Raw genomic sequence first — 22,326 nt, forward strand, 5'->3', positions numbered from 1 at the left:
TACTGTTGTTTTTGAGATTCATCCATGCTGATATAGTTGTGTAGTGGTCTTTTATTTGTTTCACTGCTATATATGCTCCTTCATTGTAGGAATTTACCACAATTTATTTTACTGTTCTGTTGTTAATAGATGTTTGGTTTTTGTTTTGTCTATCACAAAACAGTGCTTTTATGACACATATGTTTCTCTAGACAGTGTTTTTCAAGCTTCAGGTTGCCAACTATTAGTTGTGAAATCATTTTACTGAGTCATGACCAGCACCAAATTTTTTAACTATATAGAATGGAAAAGAAAATATCTGAGTGCTTTACATAAGTTTTTGTTTCATGAATATCACAAGAAGCTCTAGACTCCTTAGTCACCCCGTTTCCTGCACTGTAATCTCCAGAAAGCACTGCACATTCCCTGTTCTGTTTCTTCCCCTCCGTCTTCAGCTTCCTTCCACTTTGGTTTATCATCAGCAAAGCCACCAATATTCTCAACCTCCTCTCTGAACTTTCCCTTTATCTTCTTATACTAATAACAGTCTGGCTTTCCCCTGAGGGCATTGCTTCACCTTGCAAGGAGTGGCTGTGCTTTGTTTTTTGTTTTTGTTTTTTTAAAAATATATTTTATTTATTTATTTTGGCTGTGCCAGGTCTTTGTTGTGGCATGCAGGATCATTAGTTGGCGGCATGTGGGCTGGGCATGCGGACTTCTTAGTTGCGGCATGCATATGGGGTTTAGTTCCCTGACCAGGATTGAACCCGGGGCCCCTGCATTTGGAGCGTGGAGTCTTAGCCACTGTGCCACCAGGGAAGTCCCGCCACTGACCCCTTTATATTGTGATGATTTTTGTTCCTTGCTTAGTGCCATTTTGTCCATTATTACTTTTGTCTTAATTCTTGGTCATTTTAATATACGCACAGATGCTTCTTCTGACACTGCCCACTCAGCTCCCATAATGGTTTTGTTCTCTTCCCTACCTCAGCCACGTATTTCCATAGTCATACTCTGACCTATGTTTCTTGAATTGTCTGTTGTAAAGGACCATTATATTTTTATTTACAATCCACCGTTGGTGGATTTTTTGGGTAAAATACAGTCAAAATCAGATACTAGGAAATTGAAATGCTCTTTGGTTGTCATGACAATATCAAATTGCTGTAAATTTCTAATCAGTTACTCTTAATTTCTACACTTCCCTCATTGCAGACAGTCATTCAAGGACAGCACTTTGAGTGCTATTTTAGATCTTGTTAGTTACCAGTAACTGCAACCCTTCTGTAATCTCAGTTCCATTCACAGTGCTTCTATCTTTCCAGTTCAGTGTATACCCTTACTCCACTGGGATGTCCATTCTGTTGGTCCTAGCACATTTTCACTACCCTATACCTTCTTAATGTGATCATTTAAATCATATCTTTGTACACACTTGCTTTTTCTTGCTTTGTTCTACTTGCTTGGCGAAACTACAGTTCAGGTTAAATCCAATGTCTACCTCCTCTGCACTTGGACTTATACAGCTGAACTTGAAAGGAGGAGACACATCCATGTATACCAGTTTCCACTTTAAATTCATGGCTATAGCCCTTAGAGTGGGCCCTTATTATTGTCTGGAAATCATATACTGTACTTGCCTAGTTTCTTTACTTTCTCACTGTTGTTTCACATCTGGTCCTCTGATCAGCCTCACCACCATCTTACTCATCCTCACTCTTAACTGATGACCTTGCTTTCTACTTTCTTGAGAAACTTGTAGTCAGAAGAAAACTTCCACAGATTCCCATTATGTTTATCTTTGGCCATACAAGATTAGAATGACACCTTTTGTGTGTGGTTTTTTTTTTTTTTTTTTTTTTTTTTTTTGCGGTACGCGGTTCTCTCACTGCTGTGGCCTCTCCCGTTGTGGAGCACGGGCTCTGGACACGCAGGCTCAGCCGCCATGGCCCACGGGCCCAGCCGCTCCACGGCATGTGGGATCCTCCCGGACCGGGGCACGAACCCCTGTCCCCTGCATCGGCAGGCGGGCTCCCAACCACTGCGCCACCAGGGAAGCCCCCTGACACCTTTTGTTTTGATGATAATTTTTGTGTTAAGGTCTCTTTTGCCTGTTAATCATACAGATAAATCAGCTGGGGGGGAGTGGTTATATAATTTTCTGTTATTCTCCTTTAAACCTTTGTATGTTCTTATGTATGGGGGATGGACATTCAACAACGACACAATTACTTAACTACAGTTGTGCAAAGTGTCCTGAAGGAAAATAGGTGTGTAATATGTATATAACAAGGATCTTATTAGTCTGTAAGGTACCCACGCTACCCCCCAAGGAAGCAGTGTTTATTCTGATAACCTGCAAAGAGTAGCCAGCAAGAGGTCTGGCACAAAATGAGTGTGAAAGGCCAGAGATCTGAAAAAATTGTTTTTGTGACAGTTTTTGTAGCTAAAGAGAGCTAGGGTGTGAGTGGCCCAAGATGAAACTAGAGATGTGGACAGAGGTTTTGAGCAGGGAAGAGCAATCACATTTTACCTCAAGTTTCTGTTAATGGTTTCTACATAGTTTAGAAATTGAGTATTGTGAATTCTTTTTCACCCTGTGTAAGTCATTGTATTTAGCAGTTTTATTCTTTGTCAGATTTTCTGTAGTGTATATTAAACCTTTTTCCATTTTTTCACAAACCCCCAAACCTGCCTTATTTTTCACCTTGTATTATGCTTTGCTGACCAAGAAGGAGGTCTGATATGATACAAACTCCCTCCAGATTTTCCCAGTAGCCTCATTTACTCTTATACTTACCACTTCCTTATCTCCTCATAGCAGGCAGTGTACTGCTTCCTTACCATGGTTTAACTTTTCTTCCTGTCCTCAAATTCTTTTGTGTTAGTTTCTTAATTATTACAGGACTAATAAAACGGTGCATTTTCATTGTCCAGAATTGGCAGCCAGGTTTTGAAAATTATTGCATGTGATTCTTTTTTTCTCTTTTTCCGTGCGTTGGGTCTTCGTTGCTGTTGTGGGCTTTCTCTCGTTGCGGCTAGTGGGGGCTACTCTTCATTGCGGAGCATGGGTTCTAGTCATACAGGCTTCAGTAGTTGTGGCACGCGGGCCCTGGAGTGTGTGGGCTTCAGCAACTGTGGTGCGTGGGCTCAGTAGCTGTGGTGCATGGACTTTGGGGGGGTGCAGGCTTCAGTAGTTGTGCCTCGTGGGCTCTAGAGTTCAGGCTCAGTAGTTGTGGCTCATGGGCTCTAGAGAGCAGGCTCAGTAGTTGTGGCGCACGGGCTTAGTTGCTCCGCGGCATGTGGGATCTTCCTGGACCAGGGCTCGAACCCGTGTCCCCTGCATTGGCAGGCGGATTCTTAACCACTGAGCCACCAGGGAAGCTCCATGAGATTGTTTTTAACTTATAAATGTTTCCAGTGGCCACGAATGTTCTGGTTTTCATGAATGTGTTAAGGAAACTTCATCAGAATGCCTGTTTTATCAGCAGCTGAGAACAGGACCTGAAAGAAACCCAGATATATAGAACATTTATGTTTATAGTAAGCAAAAAAGTAGGCTTGTCATGTTAGATCAATAAATAACTCTATTTTTCAGATATCTTCTGGTTGCTGTCTACCATATAGTGAACTATCAAGTAACTTGATGGAATGAAGTGACGGAGATGTCTTATTGTACCTTACTGACATACCATCTAGCTTAATGTTTGTGTCTGCCTGTGACTTATGGCACATTATGATCATTGCCTTCTTTAACATCAGTTGTTCAGGGTGAGGTATTTACTTGCTTTGCACATTGTTAGCATCCTCTTAAAAAACCACTAGTTAATGAAGTTTGCACTGTATAGGTCACAACTCTTGTGGTTAAAGATTATGTCCTGTTTCTCTGTGATTAAGTGGAGTTGTAGCACACACAGTGGGGGAAGGATATTAGGTTCTAAAGTTAGCATAGGAGGTGGAGAATGTGTGTAGGGGGTTTTCTTTTAAACCCCTTAAGTCATTCATAGAATAGAGAGTTTTAGGTTTTCTGGGTTCACAAAGTAGTTAATCTGTATTTAGTGGCTACTGTTTATGAAACAAAACATGTTTAAACATTAGGCTCATCATATTCAGCATGATGAGAGGTTTGTGGGAACTAGGAAGAACTGAGGAAACAGCAGATTCAGGTTTTTCGTCTTAATGCCCCTCTAGAGCAACTCCTATTGAGAAGAATGACAGCTTTGATGTATGTAATCACTTTTGTTGCCCACTTGCCAAATGCACGTAATTGGTGGGGGTTTTTTTCCCTTTAACATAAGTGTACATTTGATGTCACTCCACTGTAACTCACTCCCTTGCTTCCTTTCTTTGAGGATTTGAATGTAAAAGTAATCATTCCAGTTCACTTGTTGTAGACCAGTTTTTTTGGAGCATTCATTTTCATTTAAAGTTAACATACATGCTAACTATATCAAAGCTTTGAGGATCTTTTTCTTGCACAGTTTAAATAAAGTTTTAAAGTTGAAAATCCTTGTTTGGTTGCTTGCTGGTCTTGCAAGTTCAGTAATAGAAGATAAATATTGTGCCATTTTTAGTAGCTGTGTATGCCAGTATTTTGGTCGTATTAAGTCCTCTGAATTTGACTGTTGTTCAAGCAAATAATAGATACATGTATTTTATTTTATTATTTTTATTATTTTTTGTGTGTGTGATACGCGGGCCTCTCACTGTTGTGGCTTCTCCCGTTGCGGAGCACAGGTTCTGGACGCGCAGGCTCAGCAGCCATGGCTCACGGGCCCAGCCGCTCCGCGGCATGTGGGATCTTCCCGGACTGGGGCACAAACCCGTGTCCCCTGCATTGGCAGGCGGACTCTCAACCACTGTGCCACCAGGGAAGCCCTAGATACGTGTATTTTAAAGGCCTATATGATGGTAACTTTTGCTGCCCACTTAGAAAGGTAGGGATGTTGTGTTGATTAAATAATCTGCCATTTCTGTTTATTGATTTTTGTGTGTTTTTGTACAGGTTGCTTTCCCGTTGCATCTTTGACATAGTTTCCTAGACTCTGCTCCATGATTTAACTTGAAAGTCTGAAATGAAGATGGAGGAGGCAGTGGGAAAAGTTGAAGAACTCATTGAGTCTGAAGTCCCACCAAAAACATCTGAACAAGAGACAGCTAAGGAGGAAGATGGATCTGTAGAACTGGAATCTCAAGTTCCGAAAGATGGTGTGGTGGATTCTACGGTTCTTTCTTCAATGCCCTGCTTGTTGATGGAACTGAGAAGGGACTCTTCTGAGTCTCAGTTAGCATCCACGGAGAGTGACAAGCCGACAACTGGTCGAGTTTATGAGAGTGACTCCTCTAACCACTGCATGCTTTCCCCTTCCTCTAGTGGTCACCTGGCCGATTCAGATACACTGTCTTCTGCAGAGGAGAATGAACCCTCCCAGGCAGAAACAGCGGTAGAAGGAGACCCTTCCGGAGTGTCTGGTGCCACAGTTGGGCGCAAGTCTCGCCGGTCCCGATCTGAAAGTGAAACATCCACCATGGCTGCCAAGAAAAACCGGCAATCCAGCGATAAACAGAATGGCCGAGTCGCCAAGGTTAAAGGTCATCGGAGCCAAAAGCACAAGGAGAGGATCAGGCTGTTGAGGCAGAAGCGGGAGGCCGCTGCACGGAAGAAATACAGCTTGCTGCAGGACAGCAGTACCAGTGATAGCGACCTGACTTGTGACTCAAGCACGAGCTCGTCAGACGATGATGAGGAAGTGTCAGGGAGCAGCAAGACAATCACTGCAGAGATACCAGGTAGAGGATGTTTTTTAAACTGACTGTAGAGCACCTGATGGCATTTCTCAGCTCTCAGGCTCAGTTAGATGAGTGACACTTGAAAAAATCCAGGAGACCTGCAGCTCTGTGTAAATTGGAAGACTGCAGTGTATTAACAAGACATGGCCAATTTAAAAACCTGTTCTGAGGTTTCCAGTGCACTTTAGCACATCAGCCAAAAAAAATACTTCATGATAGGGACAGGATGATTTTTAAGTAATGGGATTTCTCACAAGTCTCTTTCTCTGTAACACATTACCTGAATTCCCATCATTGCCTTTCTAGCACTGCTTAGATTTAATACTCACTGTTCAGCATTATTACTAAGTACGTTTTCCTCAGGAATAGGCACCTTGCTTTATTATATGGCCACTGCACTCGAGCTTATGGTGTCTGAAATAACATGAAAGGTTTCTAATAACTATTCCTCCTAAAACAGTAGTTTTATGTGTTCCCCCCCATTCAGTGCATGTTCAGCTAGTTGTCACTTGCATTGAAAGGAATGTTTTTTTGCAAAATTTCCCCCTTAACGCCCCCAAGTTTAAAAAGTACAGAAAAATGTGCTGTTCCAGCTTTTATTGGTATAAGAGTCTGTAATTTATTACATGTTTGACATATCTGCTTTCTCCATATTACTACATCTGGTACTGTGTATGTACTACGAAGGCAGTCTTGAGATTTCATAGTGGAAGAAAGATGAGGTCTGAATGGTTCTTGGGTGAATTCTCATTATTGAAGAGACTCTTTTGATGAGGAACATTCTGTAAAGTACGTGGCATTTAATGGATCATGACAGCATTATTTATTGCTACGTTAAAGGGGGAAGTTTTGGTTTTCAGAGTTTTATGGGTGACTGTTTTTTCCTCCTAGTTTTCTGAAATGTTTCTGTTTCTATACGTCAGCATATTGCCGATATACAAAGAATATTTCAAGATAAATCGTATTGGTTAATTAAACCTATAGCTAACCAAACTTACAGAAACTCAGTAAGAAGAATGATTTTATAGGTGTTCAACTTAAAAGCATCATCCATATAGTATATTAAATATGAGTTTTAAACAATCGTTAGAAATGCTTACTGTTTTAATATCTATTGAATTCCTTTGGTAGTTCCTTATGTTCAGATTACTGGGGGAGGGGATTTAATTGAAGCTCATCAGATGACTGCATGAGAGAAGCAAACTTTCGGGTTGTTCTAAGGCAGGTTCTAGGTGTATTTCAGATTTACACTTAATATTTTAAAGAAAGCTATATTAACACCTATACAGTTGTTTATGCATTCTTATGTCCTGTTCTAAGCTGTTAATCGGGATCATGATGGATCTCTTGATATAGTGCTTACTTAATTCCACTCACTAAATAGATTTTTATGTAACTGCCCAATACTTTGTCTTTTTATGGAAAGGGAGAAGGTGGGTGAACAAAGTGCTCTTTGAAGATAGACCCCATTGTACAGGTGGCATGAGAAGTATCTTCGTGGGCATTCTCCCTATTTGGCTTAAATAGGTTAGGTGTGCTTTGTTCATATTTTCCAAACCTCTTTGCTAATTGACTACCTTGACCATTGTCTAAAACTTCTAAAACATCAGTCTTCTGTTTCTTGTCTATTCTGAATTGTATACTAACCAAAACACCAAAGTAAATTATCTGAATCTGTAATTTAGTTTCTGTTGTGCACATCACTTAATAAGTTGGTGGATTTTGAAAATATGAAGAGTTTTCTAAGGCAGTCATGGAGAATCAAATGGGAGGTAAGCTGTAGGGCCACTGTATATAACTGCCTAGGCTGTGCACCACAAAGTTACAGAAGGCGCTGTACACGTAAGCAGCTGTGAATGGTCTTTCCTGGAGTTATGCAAAGCAGCAAAGATAGAACATCCTAAGTTTAAATATTAGGAAGTTCATTTCAATTATCCACATTGTTACCCCCGAAAATTTTTGACATTTTTCATTTCTGATGTCGTAATTATGTGTACCTCAGTTTCTTGAATCACATTATAACTTGGGGGCAAGGGAGGTACACTCTACCTTATAGCAAGGCAGTTGTTGAAAAGCTGTATAGCTTGTAAAGATAGGATAAATTGTGAACTGACTTAGAAGATGAGTGCAACACCATGGACATTCAGGTGAACTTAAACTGGATGTACCTAACAGCGAATCTCTTGGAATTTGAAATTTGAATCCAGCTGTTTATACAGAATGGAAACCAAGAGGAAAAGTAAAAACTGAGATTCTTGCTATCTGCTTTCATCAAGGTACAACTAATTTAGTATTTCAGAATTGCTGTATTTATAAACTTTTGTTTGGCAGCAGCTTAAACATTGAAGGAGTTATGCTAAATATTCACTTATGCCAAACAGTTGAATAATTAATGCATTTTCTTTTAAAGAGTGGAAATAATTAATGCTGCAGACGTATATAGTGCTTGGCGATGCTTAATAATTGAGTTTGATATTTGGACAGTAGATGTTTATGAAGTGGTTTTGCTGTTGTTGCTTTAGTTAACAGTTAACTGACAGGCAGCTTAGTATCCACACTAGATCATTCTTTCCTTGAAGTGTTTGAAACTATATTGCTCTTTTAAGAATCTGGAGGTATCATATCAGGATAATTCTGGCACTTCTTTCATTTGGGGGACTTAGAGATGAGCAAAAATAGAATATTTTGTAGTGCATATTAATGTGAAAATACTATGTGGTAGTCTTGAGTATTCAAGGCTTTTATTGAGTGTCTCATTTATAATGATATTTTTGTATTATTAATCTTTGTACTTTATTATTAGAGCATTATTTCTTCGGGGGTTGGGAGGGTCAGTTTTTCTGTAAAATCACTTTGAGACTAGAGCTGTAAAGTCTGCTCTTGCAGGGATTTTTTTTTTTTTTTTTTTTTGGCCATGACACACGGCTTGTGGGATCTTGGTTCCCCGACCAGGGATTGAACCTGGGCCCTCAGCAGTGAAAACTCAGAGCCTTAACAACTGGACTGCCAGGGAATCCCCTGCAGGGAATTTTGATTTTAGTGAATGTGAATAAGTCTGTGACATCAGACTTCAATTCAAAAATTCTCTGAACAGACCAGCTTACATGCATCATTGTACGTGGGCAGCAGGGAAGAGTTTTTCCAGTGACCGTTGTTTTTCATAAATATTTAGCGTAGAATAAACCTCAGGGTAGCTTCATCTTGTCTTGGCTATAATGACCTGCTTTTGTGTGGTTTAATAGTCCACCATGCAAGTGCCCACTCAGACTGAGGTTCCAAAAATAGTATCCACCTTGGTAGGTAAGGGTCAGTTGTCTTCGCTGTTTTGCATTTTAGAAAATCTAATCGGTCTTTGTTGGAGAATGTCAGGGAGGCTGTTGAGGACACCTGTTTAAGATCATCTGAATCCTCAATCCATGTGGCCAGGCGCAGCTCAGTCCTACTGAAGCTAGGATCTCAGCACTCACTACTCACCACACACAATTATACAGTGAAATTCCTCATGATAAGCTATCATTTTACCATACAGTTTTTCTGAGGTAGAGACTTATTACACTTGATCAATTAACTCTTACTTGGAAATGAAAAATATTTCTTTAGTAAATCCTTTGTAGGAAATTTTGAAAATAGAAAAATGTGATGTATAAGATTAAAATCCTGCTCTTGTTAACATTTAAGTATATTGCCTTCCATAATATGTAACAAATTTATCATACTATGTATACTTCTTTCTTTCCCTCTAACATTGCATTTTGAGCCTTTAACCAAAACACAATAGTCTCCCTAAAACCATGTATGGATTTTGAATAATTTAGCTAACTATAAAATAACTTCCCTACTCCTGGCCCTTTGGGCTGTTTTTAGTTTTTGCTATTATGAGGAAGGGTATGAACACTTGAAGACTCTTGACACATACTGCCAAACTACTTTTTAATATTTTATTAAGTTTATTCCATCCAGGAGCTTGAGTATTTGTTGCATTATATTCTTTCTATTGAGTGTTTATAAAAATGTTGCTGGTTTGATGGATGAATTGTATCTTTAATTTGCATTTCTTTGATTACTAATGAAGTTGAAAAATCATATTGGCCATTTGTATTCTTTTGGTAAACAGTCTATTCATGTTCTTTGCACATTTTCCTCTTGCTACACTTGTTTGTTTGTTTGTTTGTTTGTTTTCTGTATGCGGGCCTCTCACTGCTGTGGCCTCTCCCGTTGCGGAGCGCAGGCTCAGCGGTCATGGCTCACGGGCCCAGCCGCCCCGTGGCATGTGTGATCCTCCCGGACTGGGGCACAAACCCGTGTCCCCTGCATCGGCAGGTGGACTCCCAACCACTGCGCCACCAGGGGAGCCCACTTTTTTTTTTTTTTTAATTGATTTGTGAGGATTCTTAACCTACTGGGGATTTAATTACTTGAAAAATATTATTATTAATTTAAACAGTAGCAACTCATGGTAGAAGACCCCCAAACCCATGTTAGGAATTCCATGACCTTTTTTCCTGTATTGAATATGAAGTGACTAAAAGCCCCATGTCCCCGATTTAAGCCTCTGTAATCTGATTGTATTTTGGTAGCTATTTAGGAGACTCACTAAATACGTTGATAACAAGACACCGAGACTGAGTAATCAGTTGAAGACTGCCTGAAAACTGATTAGTAAATGCAAACAAAGCAGGTAATATCTGTGCAGTTTTCAGTCTGGCTATATGTTAGGATCACTTGTTGAGGGTTGGGAGCATTTAAAACTTATGATGCCCAGACCCCACTGCAGACCAATTAAATCAGAATCTCTGGATCTGACCCAGGCATCAGCATTTTTCTCCCAGCTTTTTTGAGATACAGTTGACATATAACATTGTGTAAGTTTAAGTAAGGTATACAACGTGTTGATTTGATAAATGTATATATTGTGAAATGATTAGCACAGTAGGGTCAGTTAACACGCCTCTCACTTCACATAGTTATAAGTTATGTGTTGGGAAGTTTTAAAATCTGCTCTCTTAGCAACTCTCACATATACAATACAGTATTGTTAACTATAGCCACCATGCTGTATTACATCCCCAGAACTTACTCATCTTATAACTGGAAGTTTGTCCTATTTGATCACCTTCACTCATCCTTGCTGCACCCTGTACTCTCCACCAGACTACTCTGTGTTTTTATGAATTTGGTTTTGTTAAGATTCCACATGCAAGTAAGATCATACAGTATTTGTCTTTCTCGGACTTATTTCACTTAGCATAAAGGCACCAGCATTTTTAAGCTCCCAGGTGATGACAGTGGGCAGCCAGGCTGAGAACTACTCAGTTAAGCAAAGTGATATGTTAAGTCTCCCATAGCTAAAAATCATTGTAAAACTGGTAGTCTGCTTCAGTTAAGTTCTGAACAGTGTCATCTAGTTTTTAAATATGTTATTAGTAATTAATAAACATAAGCACCTTTAAATTTTACTCCATTTAAGTGATTATTTTAAAAGCATACATCGTTTAAATGTGGTTTTCTCTGTGCTACAGTGTCTAGATAATGTTACCTTAAATTTAGAAGCTTTGAAATCTTACTGGTGGGTATCCTTTGGCAATCTCTAATGTTAAAGCACCAAGGTATTATTTTCAGCCTGCTTTTCCTAGCTTATTTCCTAAAGTGAGTGCCTTTAAAAACTTTGTGTATGCAAAAGCATAAGCTTTGCTTTTGATGTCTTTCTCAAAGTAGGATGTATTTTAGTGTTAATAAAAGGACATATGTGTGTTTAAGGTGAGAATATGGTCCCTGGTTGTTGTTTGTTTTTTTTTTAATGTAGTTTTTAGAGCAGTTGTAGGTTCACAGCAAAATTAAGCAGAAGGTACAGAGATTTCCCACTTATTCCTGTCCTCACATGTGTACAGCCTCTTGCACTATCAACACCCCCACAGAATGGTACATTTCTTATAATCGATGAACCTAGATTGACATATTATCACTCAGAGTCCACAGTTTACATTAGGGTTCACACTTGGTGTTGTGCATTCTGTGGGTTTTGACACGTATAATTGGGTCCTCTTTTTAAGACTTCAAAATGTCTTGTTTTCAGTATTTATTGCTGGTAGTCATCTTTATGAGGCTGCAACTTATCTCACTGTCCTTACCATAAGTATTCTCACACGAGTTTTTTGAATTCAGCTTTTAAATACTCATTTTCCAGTGTTTGTTGAAAAATAAGCAGTGCCAGAATCTGAAACATCAAAGTGTCCATATCATTTCCTGTCCTGTACACTTCAGTTTACCCGGCACTTATAATGGGGGGATAAACTGTTTAAAGAAAGTTTAGTGTTCTTTAAATTCCATTTAGACTTTCCGTAAGCTAAATATGTTACACTTTGGGGAAAGGTATGCCCTTCTTGAGGAAGTTTACTTATAAATAAGGTGTTTTTTAAAAAATAAATTTATTTTATTAATTTATTTTTGGCTGCGTTGGGTCTTCGTTGCTGCGGGCAGGCTCTCTAGTTGCGGCGAGCGGGGAGGCTACTCTTCGTTGCGGTGTGCGAGCTTCTCACTGCGATGGCTTCTCTTGTCGCGGAGCACGGGCTCTAGGCACGCGGGCTTCAGTAGTTGTGGCTCATGGGCTCTAGAGTGCGGGCTCAATAGTTGTGGCGCATGGGCTTAGTTGCTCCGTGGCATGTGGGATCTTCCCGGCCCAGGGCTTGAACCCATGTCCCCTGCATTGGCAGACGGATTCTTAACCACTGTGCCACTAAGGAAGCCCTTGTTTTTGGGTTTTTTTTTTAATGTGAAGAAAGGGGATGGGATGGAGTAATCAGGGGAGGAGGAATGAAATGAAGTTAGAGGGAAAGTTGATAACAATAAACTTCATGAGGTTTTTGTTTGCTAGGTAGAATTGGGCTAAAAATTTGTCCCATAGCCTTTTGGGCATTGAAAAGAGGTGGCATGACATAAGCAGTTCTCATTTTCTAGGAGAAACACTTCTTTTCTTCATACTGAGACCTGGGAAATTTTTCTTTTGTCTATTCATAAAACGTCACTATGAGATAAAGTAAACCATATTTTCAGAAATACCCTGAGATAAATACAACAGAGCATTTCATAGGGTAGTTCTTTATAAGACTTCTTGGTATAGGTAGATGGTATAAGGCCAAGACTGATTGATTCCATCAATCATTCATTCAGCAAATATTTGGGCACCTACTACGCGGCATTGGGAATGCAATAGTGAATGAAAAGTCCCTGCCCTCATGAAACTTAATCTTTTCTGAGGAGACAGATAATAAATGAATTCATCATATGCTATCAGGTAGGGATATACACTGTGATAATAAAGCAGGATATAAGAGATGAGATAAAGATGGACTAAGGATGGAGTAGAAAAGCTATTTTAGATATTGTAGTCAAGAGTGGTCTGAGGAGGTAACATTTTTAATAGCTCCTTGAAGAAATGAAGAGTTCAGTATAATTAGTTTTATTAGAAACCCAAAGTATATGGGACCCAAACCAAAGCTGATCTGGCCTAGTTCAAGGATAAAACACTGTATGTAGAGGAGCATATCCTATGAAACCACTGTTCTACTTGCTATTAATAGCTGTACACTATTCACACATTTGGAAAGTGCTGGATCATGTGGAAGCAGATTTCTTTACTGCAGGACAACTCAGAGCCGTTAATGTGCTCTCCAAAGTGGGGAGGATATGATTTGTAACATATCCCAAACTTAACCACAAAACTTTTTTTTTTTTTTGAGGCATACCTTTTAGCACCTTGCACAGACCAGGGTTTATAAAAAACTGACCCAGAGGTATACATGGATTATGCATATCCTCTGTGGGTTTTTTTTTTTTTTTTTTTTAATTTGGCTAAGTCAGGTCTTAGTTGCAGCACGTGGGATCTTCGTTGTGGCATGTGGGATTTTTCCTTTTGGCACTCAGGCTCTAGAGTGCGCAACCTCAGTAGTTGCAGCATGTGGGCTCTCTACTTGTGGCGCGTGGGCTCTAGAGTGCGTAGGCTTCGTCGCCCGTGGCATGTGGGATCTCAGTTCCCCCACCAGGGATCGAGCCCATGTCCCTGCATTGGAAGGCAGATTCTTAACCACTGGACCACCAGGGAAGTCCCCTCTATGTGGTTTTTCCATAAGGAAAAAAATTTTTTTAACTTAAAACAAGAGCATTTGATAAAAATCAATTAGCTGACAATTATTGTATACTGATTTATTATGGGTCAGCTGTCAAAACAACTTTTAGAATTTTAAAGTCATAGTGTGAAAATATTCAGAGGTGCAGTGGTTTTCAATCAAGGCTGTACATTAGAATCACCTGGGGAGCTTAAAACAAAACAAACCTCTAATGTCTGGGAGCCACCTAGGTTTTGGTATTTGTTAAACCATTCCAGGTCTTTATGTTCAGCAAAGGTTGAAAACCACTGTTACAGATGAATAGTTAGTTGTATAGTAACAGAATACACAATCCCCTGCAGATTCAGTGAAGCTATGAAAAATGGTAGTATCATGTTATGTGTCTCAGAATTACCTACTTTTGTTTGGTTAATTAATTTAAGTGCCCCTTATGAGTGCTATAACTATATGGCTGTTCTTAGTAATGCTTATGCCATTTTCCTGAATAAGCATGTCTTAATAAAAATACAGTTTTCTGATTTAACCATGTTTTATCAGATGGCCTCAGTGTCTTTAAAGCTGACTTCAATTGTGCTGGGGGATCCGAAGGAGCGCCCAGGGAAATTTCAGGATTACTTGACAGGGGTGCTGTGTGTGATAGGTGCTGCATAGGCAGTGTCCTAGAAGAGGCCATGAGCTGTTTTTCCAAGATGCAGAGGCAGAAAGAGGAGAAGTTCCTGGTGTGGATGGAAAAGCTAACTCTACTTGACACTGGAGAAGAGAACAAGCAGCTACTGGAACCCAGGGAACTTAAAATGCAACTAGTTGGCCAAAGAATTTCCCCTGTCGCCCAATCAGGTGCTTACATGCAGATGCCTGATTCCCAAGAACTGCCACAGCAGCCCTTTGTGACTTGTCTCAATGTTGACAGTACATTAGAGTTCTCAAAGACATTACAGTTTTCCAATTAACTTTGCTGAAAATGGGAATATTACAGAACAACCTTTGAATCTATCACAAAATTGTGTTAACTCTCTGCTTTTTGAATTGTGTAAGAAAGAATATGCTTTTGCCCATTGGAAGTTTCTTTTGATGATGTTTTAAAAATGATAATAGTAAACAGTTTCTTTTTAAAAAATTATTCAGAACAGAGTTTGATAAATTCTGGCTTGAGTTTTGTTACATGTGGTTTATACGATGGTAGGAGTGATCCTCATCTTTATGCTTTTTTCATGCAAAAATATAGATAAAATATAAAATAGGGAATCTTAGTGAATCCAAGGTAGGTAAGTAGTTAATTCCCTGAGAGTCTCTTAGCATTATTCTGTACAAACACTGTTGACTCCCTTCTGATTCCAGTAGGAGGAATGATGTAATTAATCCCTCTCTGGAGGTCATGAGTGATTATATTGCATGAACATTTTTCTATCATTCTTTCGTATGTCATTTAATGAACTAATTTGTTGAATTATATTAAATAGCCTTTGTATGCAGGAAGAATGAATTATTTTCGAGCAAATTAATGCTCTGTACCTACTATGCAAGATACTGTAGGGAAAGCTGATTAGAAAGGAGTTTGATTTCATACATGAGAAAAATAGTAGTTTTCATTGTTACATAGATAAATTTTTATTTTGAGCTTTAACTTAAAGCTCAGTGCCTGAGCCAGTAACCTGGCAGACATCATCCAGTGGAATTGTTTGGTACTCTGATGTAAAGGGTACCTCTAGAGGATACAGATGAAATGGTCACTCTATTAAGGGTGTGTATTGAATGCGTTTTTAAATTACTAGTGACTAAGTGTATTGGCTAATGTACTACCAATTTAATTTTGTTTTCAATCCCTAGACTGAAAAGAAATGGCATGTTAAAGAGCCCATGGAGTGTGTCAAAGGGGAGAAAATAGCACAGCATTGAAAGGTTTTGCAACATGATAGATTTTTAATGTGTGGCCTAGGACTGGGAGATACTGGTATTTTATCTTTTCTGGGTTAGTAGGAATATTGTGAGAAAAAGCTAAATTAGGAAGAAAATTTTCAGTAGGAATATATAACTTTGCTAACATTACCTGGTTTGTTTGTTTGTTTGCGGTATGGTGGCCTCTCATTGTTGTGGCCTCTCCCATTGCGGAGCACAGGCTCCGGACGCGCAGGCTCAGCGGCCATGGCTCACGGGCCCAGCCGCTCCGTGGCATGTGGGATCTTCCCGGACTGGGGCACGAACCCGTGTCCCCTGCATCGGCAGGCGGACTCGCAACCACTGCGCCACCAGGGAAGCCCTACCTGTTTTTTTTAAATTGTACTTTCTACTGGGTTTACTTACAATAAAAATTTAGTAGTCTTTCCCTTCAAATTTATAACTTAATAACTTCTCAATATGAATAAGGTTAATTATTTTAATATTTAATGTAGTTGCAACTTTGGAAAAGATCTAATTCTGTGTTTTGCAAGAGGAAAGATAGGTGGCATATTTGGAGTTTCATGTATAGTTGACACAAGAACAACAGGAGTTTGAACTGCACAGGTCCACTTATATACAGATTTTTTTCCACTAAATATGTACTGTAGTTCTATACGATCTGAGCTTGATTGAATTCGTGGATGCAGAACCACAGACTGTAACATTTTATGTGGATTTTCTTCAACTGTGCAGCGGTTGGGAGCCCCAACCCTTGTGTTGTTCAAGGGTTGACTGTATAAACAATAAAGACCTCTGTTTTATTTTAGTAATTTACCAGTAACTACTCAGAAAAATTGTCACTACTTTTTCTATTTAGTTCTATATTCAGACATTTATACCTTGTAAATTAACTGTAATAGACTGAGTCAATTTACTTTGCTTTTCTAGTTTTGAAGTGAAAAATGACTATTGTGGTTTTTTTCTTTTTAGAACTTGATATATGAGAATTGGGAGTTTCTCTGAAATGATAGTGCAACACTTGTAAACTACTTCAGCCAATTTTTTTTTAAATTAAGTTTTATGTCAACAGGAAGAGCAGATTGGTTTTGGGTGACTGACAGGTTTTTAACTAATCTGTACTCTTTACTTGTAGTTGAGATGTTTTCAGGGACGTTTGTTCTGTCTTCAACTTCTCCCTGGCATCACAGATTTTACTAGACATGGATTCTTAGATAAAAGAAAATGTTAATTTAATTTCAACATGTTAACATGACTGCTTTTCTATGCATGTATAAACTGCTTCAGGCGTTTAATAGGTTTCTTTTTTGTTTCATGATTTAATAATATTTCATATATTAAGCATATAGTGGAATGCCTTTTAATTTTAAAATAGAAAATAATGGATCCTTTAAGAATAACATATAGACATATTCCTAGTATTGACTGGGATATATTCTAATTCTTGTTGTTATTAGATAACAGAGTAGGAGATCTACAGATTTTTTTTGCCTTTTCGAGAAAAATGTCAATTGAATGGAATTATCACACATAGGTTTTAATAATTGATATTCAAGGTAAAAATAATATTTTGAATATTTGAAAAGCTGTTGAACAATAATTTTGGAAAGCCTTTTCTATATAATTTTGGATACAGATGTGGAAAGAGAGATTTTGATAGAAAGAAAAGGAACACCAGAATATATTGATTTAATTCATAGAATATATGCCAAAATATTAAAATTTATTCTGAAGTAAAAATTGACATTTTGTGGTTTGGAGAGTTTAACCTTAAGAATAATTTTATAGCAGAAACATATATACAGATTTCCCCCTGATTTTCAGTTTCTCACAGTGCCTTGAAAATGTGTTGCCGTCTTAAAGAGTATTGTTTTGAAAAACAGTAGTTTTTTTTTAATATGAGTTGTGCTTTAAAGTGATTATACCTTTTGCAGATTGCACAATTTAAAAATTCTTCTTTCAGAAAAATTTGTTTTTGTATTATGGACAAAGAAGTATTACGTATTTGAAGTAGTTTTAATAGTTTTTTAAAAACTTGACTGCTGTTGTGGATTGTTGAATTCCCTTTCACTGAGGCAAAGTCTGTATTCCTAAGATTATAGTACTTATACGTACTAATACAAAGAAGTGGGAATTATTTTTGGATTATGTGGTGGCATGTTTATGTAGGTACTGTTTTAGAAGTGCCTAGTGGTCTTCCCTTAACTTCCCTTTAATTCCCTTAATTTTCCTAGAATTTTAAGAAGGTTAAGAAATATATCCTGTTTGGACTTTTTGTAGTGTATAAAGGGCTAATGCTGGACAGAAACTTCTTTCAAGTTATAGCATTAATCTAGACATGGTCCAAATGCTTTTTATTTAAGAATATAATCCCGTATCTGGATTATGTCATCTCTAATGGGTACATAATGGAATTTAGTTGCTGGTATTTAAAAGAGGGGGCAGTGAAGATAAATGTGTTTTCTAATAATCTGTCTATAGACTGTTTTCTGCCTAGTTTATACTAGTTCAGTGTTCGAGGACATTAGATTCCTAATCATTTTAAGAGAATTTAATCAGCAGGTTAGAATTATCAGGTTATTCGAGCCACTCATTAGATGATAACTTTTAATTATATTGATGTGTACTTTGTGTGCTTATTAAAACTTGAGTGTAATAAGAGCTCAAATAAAATTTTAATTTAGAACATAGTTCAGTAAAATTAAAATCTTAAAACTTAATATTTTGCATGAAGTGTTTTTTTTTTTTTTAAATTTAGAATAAAGGTTCTGCCATTTTGGGGCTCCAAGAGAAAAGCCTGTTTTTTGTTACCAAGTCAAAGGAATAAGCCTAGTCTCAAGGGGGTATGTTTGTGCACGTGCTCGTGTATGTGTACCCACCTTCAGAATTTTGAAATAATTAATTCTGTATTTTTATTAATGTTATAGTTGGCAGGTTGCTGGAGACATAACTATGCAGTCGTCTACAGGGATTTTAATGGATTCAGGTCATTAATATATCCATTTATTGCTTCCTAAATGTGTGTTGAAAAAAAGTTGCCTACATACTAGTTAAGGTGATTAGTTAAAGGGAAAATTTTATTTCTTAGCTTATCAAGTAAAGGTTTGGACCACTTGTTTGTTTCATTAGCCAACTGAGTAAAAGAATATACATGAACTAGTTTATTTTGCGTCATTGCTTTTGTCATTCCTTAGTGTTAGGTATATTTAACAGCAGAGACTGGTCTCTGGGTCAAGGTATAGCTCAATTTAATTAGATTTATTACTTAAAATTTGTATGCAAGTCAGAATATTAGAAATGAAGTCATTTTAAATGTATTAAATCTGCTGTTAATGAAAGAAATGCTACAGTGATTCCTTTTGTTGAGCAAACCAAAGCACCCAGATCGATATTACTGATAATTTTCATTTTTAATATACAGCTAAATTTGCCTGATGGTACAGTTACATGAAAATTATAGGAAAGATGGTGAATAGACTTCATGCTATGTATCATCATTTGTTTAGAGTAACATTATAGGCAAGTTATTTCACAGAAGGTGAGTTTTAAAAATAATTACCTGTTATATTTTGTTTAACTTGTATTGATTTCCTCTCTTCTGTTTGTATTATTTAAATGGTACAGTGAGGGCACAATGAAAAAGATTTTGTGGAGTTCCACATGTCAGAAAATACAGTATCAAAACAATTTCAGCAAATTTATTAAACTGAAAATTTATTAATTTATTATTAAATTTGTTCCAATAAAAATTGTTCCCAAAGAATAATTCTCAAAATCTTCTCTAAAAATGGTGTATATGCCCTTAATCATTGTACAGATAAGAAACGTGTCTTTTTAATTTGTCTAGAACAGTTGTATGAGTACATTAATTGTAATCAATGTGAATAACTTCCAAGTTCTATACTTTTCATTTTTTTCTTGATTTCTGTTTTTAATTTCTCTGAAGTTTAGGAAAGTTAGTGGGGATTGAAACCAAACTGTTAGTTTACTAGTAATGAGTAGATCTTTTCATAGTATCTTAGATTACTACAACTTAAAGTAGAAGACATCCTAAGAAATGAAGGAATAATAATCCACGAGGAAATGTATTCTTTGGTAATGAAGGTATTCATATTATAACTTTAAGATTTGGGAAGAATGTTATCAAATTACTGTGATTTTAATTTTTATTGCATTTTCTTTATATCTTTTACCTAACTCTGCATTTGAAGTGTATCAACTAACCTAGATAAATAAAAATTTTAAAAAAGAAATGTTTCTTGTTACTCTATTTAGGATCGTATTATATTAGTTATAGTGATTCCCTGCCAGTTAATTCACATTAGGTGTTCCTGAGTCAGGAAACCTGCTTTTCCTTAATGAAATGAATGGCATTAGTTTGTAGGTATCACTAATAATAGATTATACATGATGTCTTTCGGATAATTTTCAGGTTTTTTTGTAGTTGGTATATCAAAAAAGAAAATAACAAAATACCAGTGTTAACATAAAAGGTGGAGATTCTTCTCTTTTATATGTCCTTCTAAGTTATCCTATTAAAAATTGAGGAATAATTAGAAAATATCAAAATTTAGACTACATTGAGGAATAATCAAAAAGCCGGGATGGATGTGTCTTTTGCAGGGTACATAGACATGAGGATGTAGCTAAAGTCATATCTAATTTTCATCTTCTTCCTTCGTGTATGTAGTACAGATATTTTAGTTTTGTTCTCTATAGATCTGAATCCTCAAAGCAGTAGGTTGTGGATTTGTCCCTGAAATACAAAGATAAATTGAAAGATGGTGACCTCTTCAAGTGCCCTGTTTTCTGTATTTAATCTTGAATATTTCCTTTTGCCTCCTCTTTGATACTTTCAAAGATAACTCTTCATCAGTATCATAGGTAACTTTTCTGGGTGGGCAAAATGACCTGTTTTTTGTCAGTATGATGTAAGAACAGATGTAATCCTTACAACTTTATTCCTCCCTTGGAAACTATAACATCTAAATTTTTAATAATTGAGATGAGTATAATGCGAAAAGTACAAAATAGTTATTGACTCAGTTTTATTTTAAAAATGGTTTTTTAACTCTTAAACAAAACGTCAGTGCATATTGCTGCATTTCATTTTCATTTAGCACTATCTTCTTATTTTTCTTTTTGCTAAAATAGCTTTATGCTACTATTATAAAGAAAAGATACACAGTTTTTGGTACTTAAAGTTGTTTTTCTAGAGATGGCCCTTTTCTATATAGATTTTTTGTCTTTTCTGGTTGATGTAGTTATCTTTTCCAAGAGATGCTTTGAAAATGACTGTTTTCTTTTTATTCAAATTGTTCTCTCTCCATGTGTGTATATATATTAATATATATATTGATTGATAGTAATAAAATACAGCATATGTATTCTAAAGTATTTTTTCTCATTTGCAAAATAATCAATTTTCATCTTGGTAAATATTTAGATGTGTAATGAAAAAGCTGTTTTCTTATTGGGTAGGTTCTACCAAAATGCAAATTCCCTTCTGCAACTCTTGAGGTTTTCCCTTTTTCTCAATCCCTCAGGCCCACACCTCATTTCCCCTACACCTGTTTTCCTTACTTGGTCACCACACACATGCTCCTCCTTCTTAGACTCCTTGGCTAGGTAATTTCTAAGAACTCTTCTTTTAGATGTAACTTTTTTTGAATCTCACTATCTGGATTGAGGCTGAGTGTGATTTCCACCCCCTCCCACTCTCCCTAGACATTGTAGATAATGGCACTGGGTTTATTAGGCCCTTTAATGACTGGGGCAACAGAACCTCTGTGGGGTCCTTTGCAGCAAGGTCGATTTTTTTTCTCTCCTAGTGAAGGGTTTGGGGAGATTGGCTGTAGTAAAGAGGAGAGAAGGAATTTATTCTGGGTTTTATTGTATATTACTATAGCCATTGAAATGGGAATTGAATGAGCAAACACTGTGTTTGTCCATTTGCCCCACCTTTTCTTGGGCCTAAGATTTAGCAATAGTTAGAGAGAGGGGAGAGTGGTGTTTCCAGATGTCTCTGGGATACAAGAGGAATTCCTGTTTCCTAGATTTGATTAGATTTCATACTGGGAGACTGACAAAACTTGTGTTAGTGGAAGGGCTCTCTCTGTAGGCAAGAATGATGCCAAATATGAAATAATCCCAAATGATCTCTATTTGGCTTTGAAACACTTGCATATGAATACATCCAAGCTGACATTTCACTTCAAACAAAAATAAAAATACAAAAGCCACATGTGTGATGACCTCATTAATCCCAGCAAAGCATTTACTTAACAAGTGGGTTAATCTATGACCAATAGAAGGCACCAGCCCAGTCAGTGATGATTTCTCAAAGCTTTTTGCTTGCAGGCTGTGTACAGCAGAGTTTACATACAAACATAAGCAAGCAAATAATGAAGTAGGGTAGGTGCTAATTATAATGGAAAGGTGGGGCATTGGACCAGTGTTTGAACTATTGTGTTCTGTGTTATGTCTTTAACCTTCACCATGACCCTATGAACAAACTGAGTCCTACAGTTAAGAAGTA

At 37.3% G+C, this 22,326-nt stretch overlaps 1 protein-coding gene across 3 annotated transcripts in view; it reads left to right on the plus strand.

The window, feature by feature from the left end:
- The window catches only part of ARK2N (arkadia (RNF111) N-terminal like PKA signaling regulator 2N), a 76,144-nt gene that overhangs the window by 27,209 nt on the left and 26,609 nt on the right, over positions 1 to 22,326 (plus strand). For 2 of the 3 annotated variants that reach the window (XM_082641435.1, XM_082641437.1), the window contains exon 2: positions 4,985 to 5,769. In XM_082641435.1, the coding sequence (XP_082497561.1) occupies positions 5,055 to 5,769 (715 nt within the window). In that variant the 5' untranslated portion in view covers positions 4,985 to 5,054. Of the gene's footprint in view, positions 1 to 4,984; positions 5,770 to 14,429; positions 15,949 to 22,326 lie in introns of those variants that run through there. The other variant, XM_082641436.1, reaches the window with a different exon arrangement.

Source organism: Mesoplodon mirus (assembly GCF_964341445.2).
Source record: "Mesoplodon mirus genome assembly, chromosome: 13".
Taxonomy (NCBI): Eukaryota; Metazoa; Chordata; class Mammalia; order Artiodactyla; family Ziphiidae; genus Mesoplodon; species Mesoplodon mirus.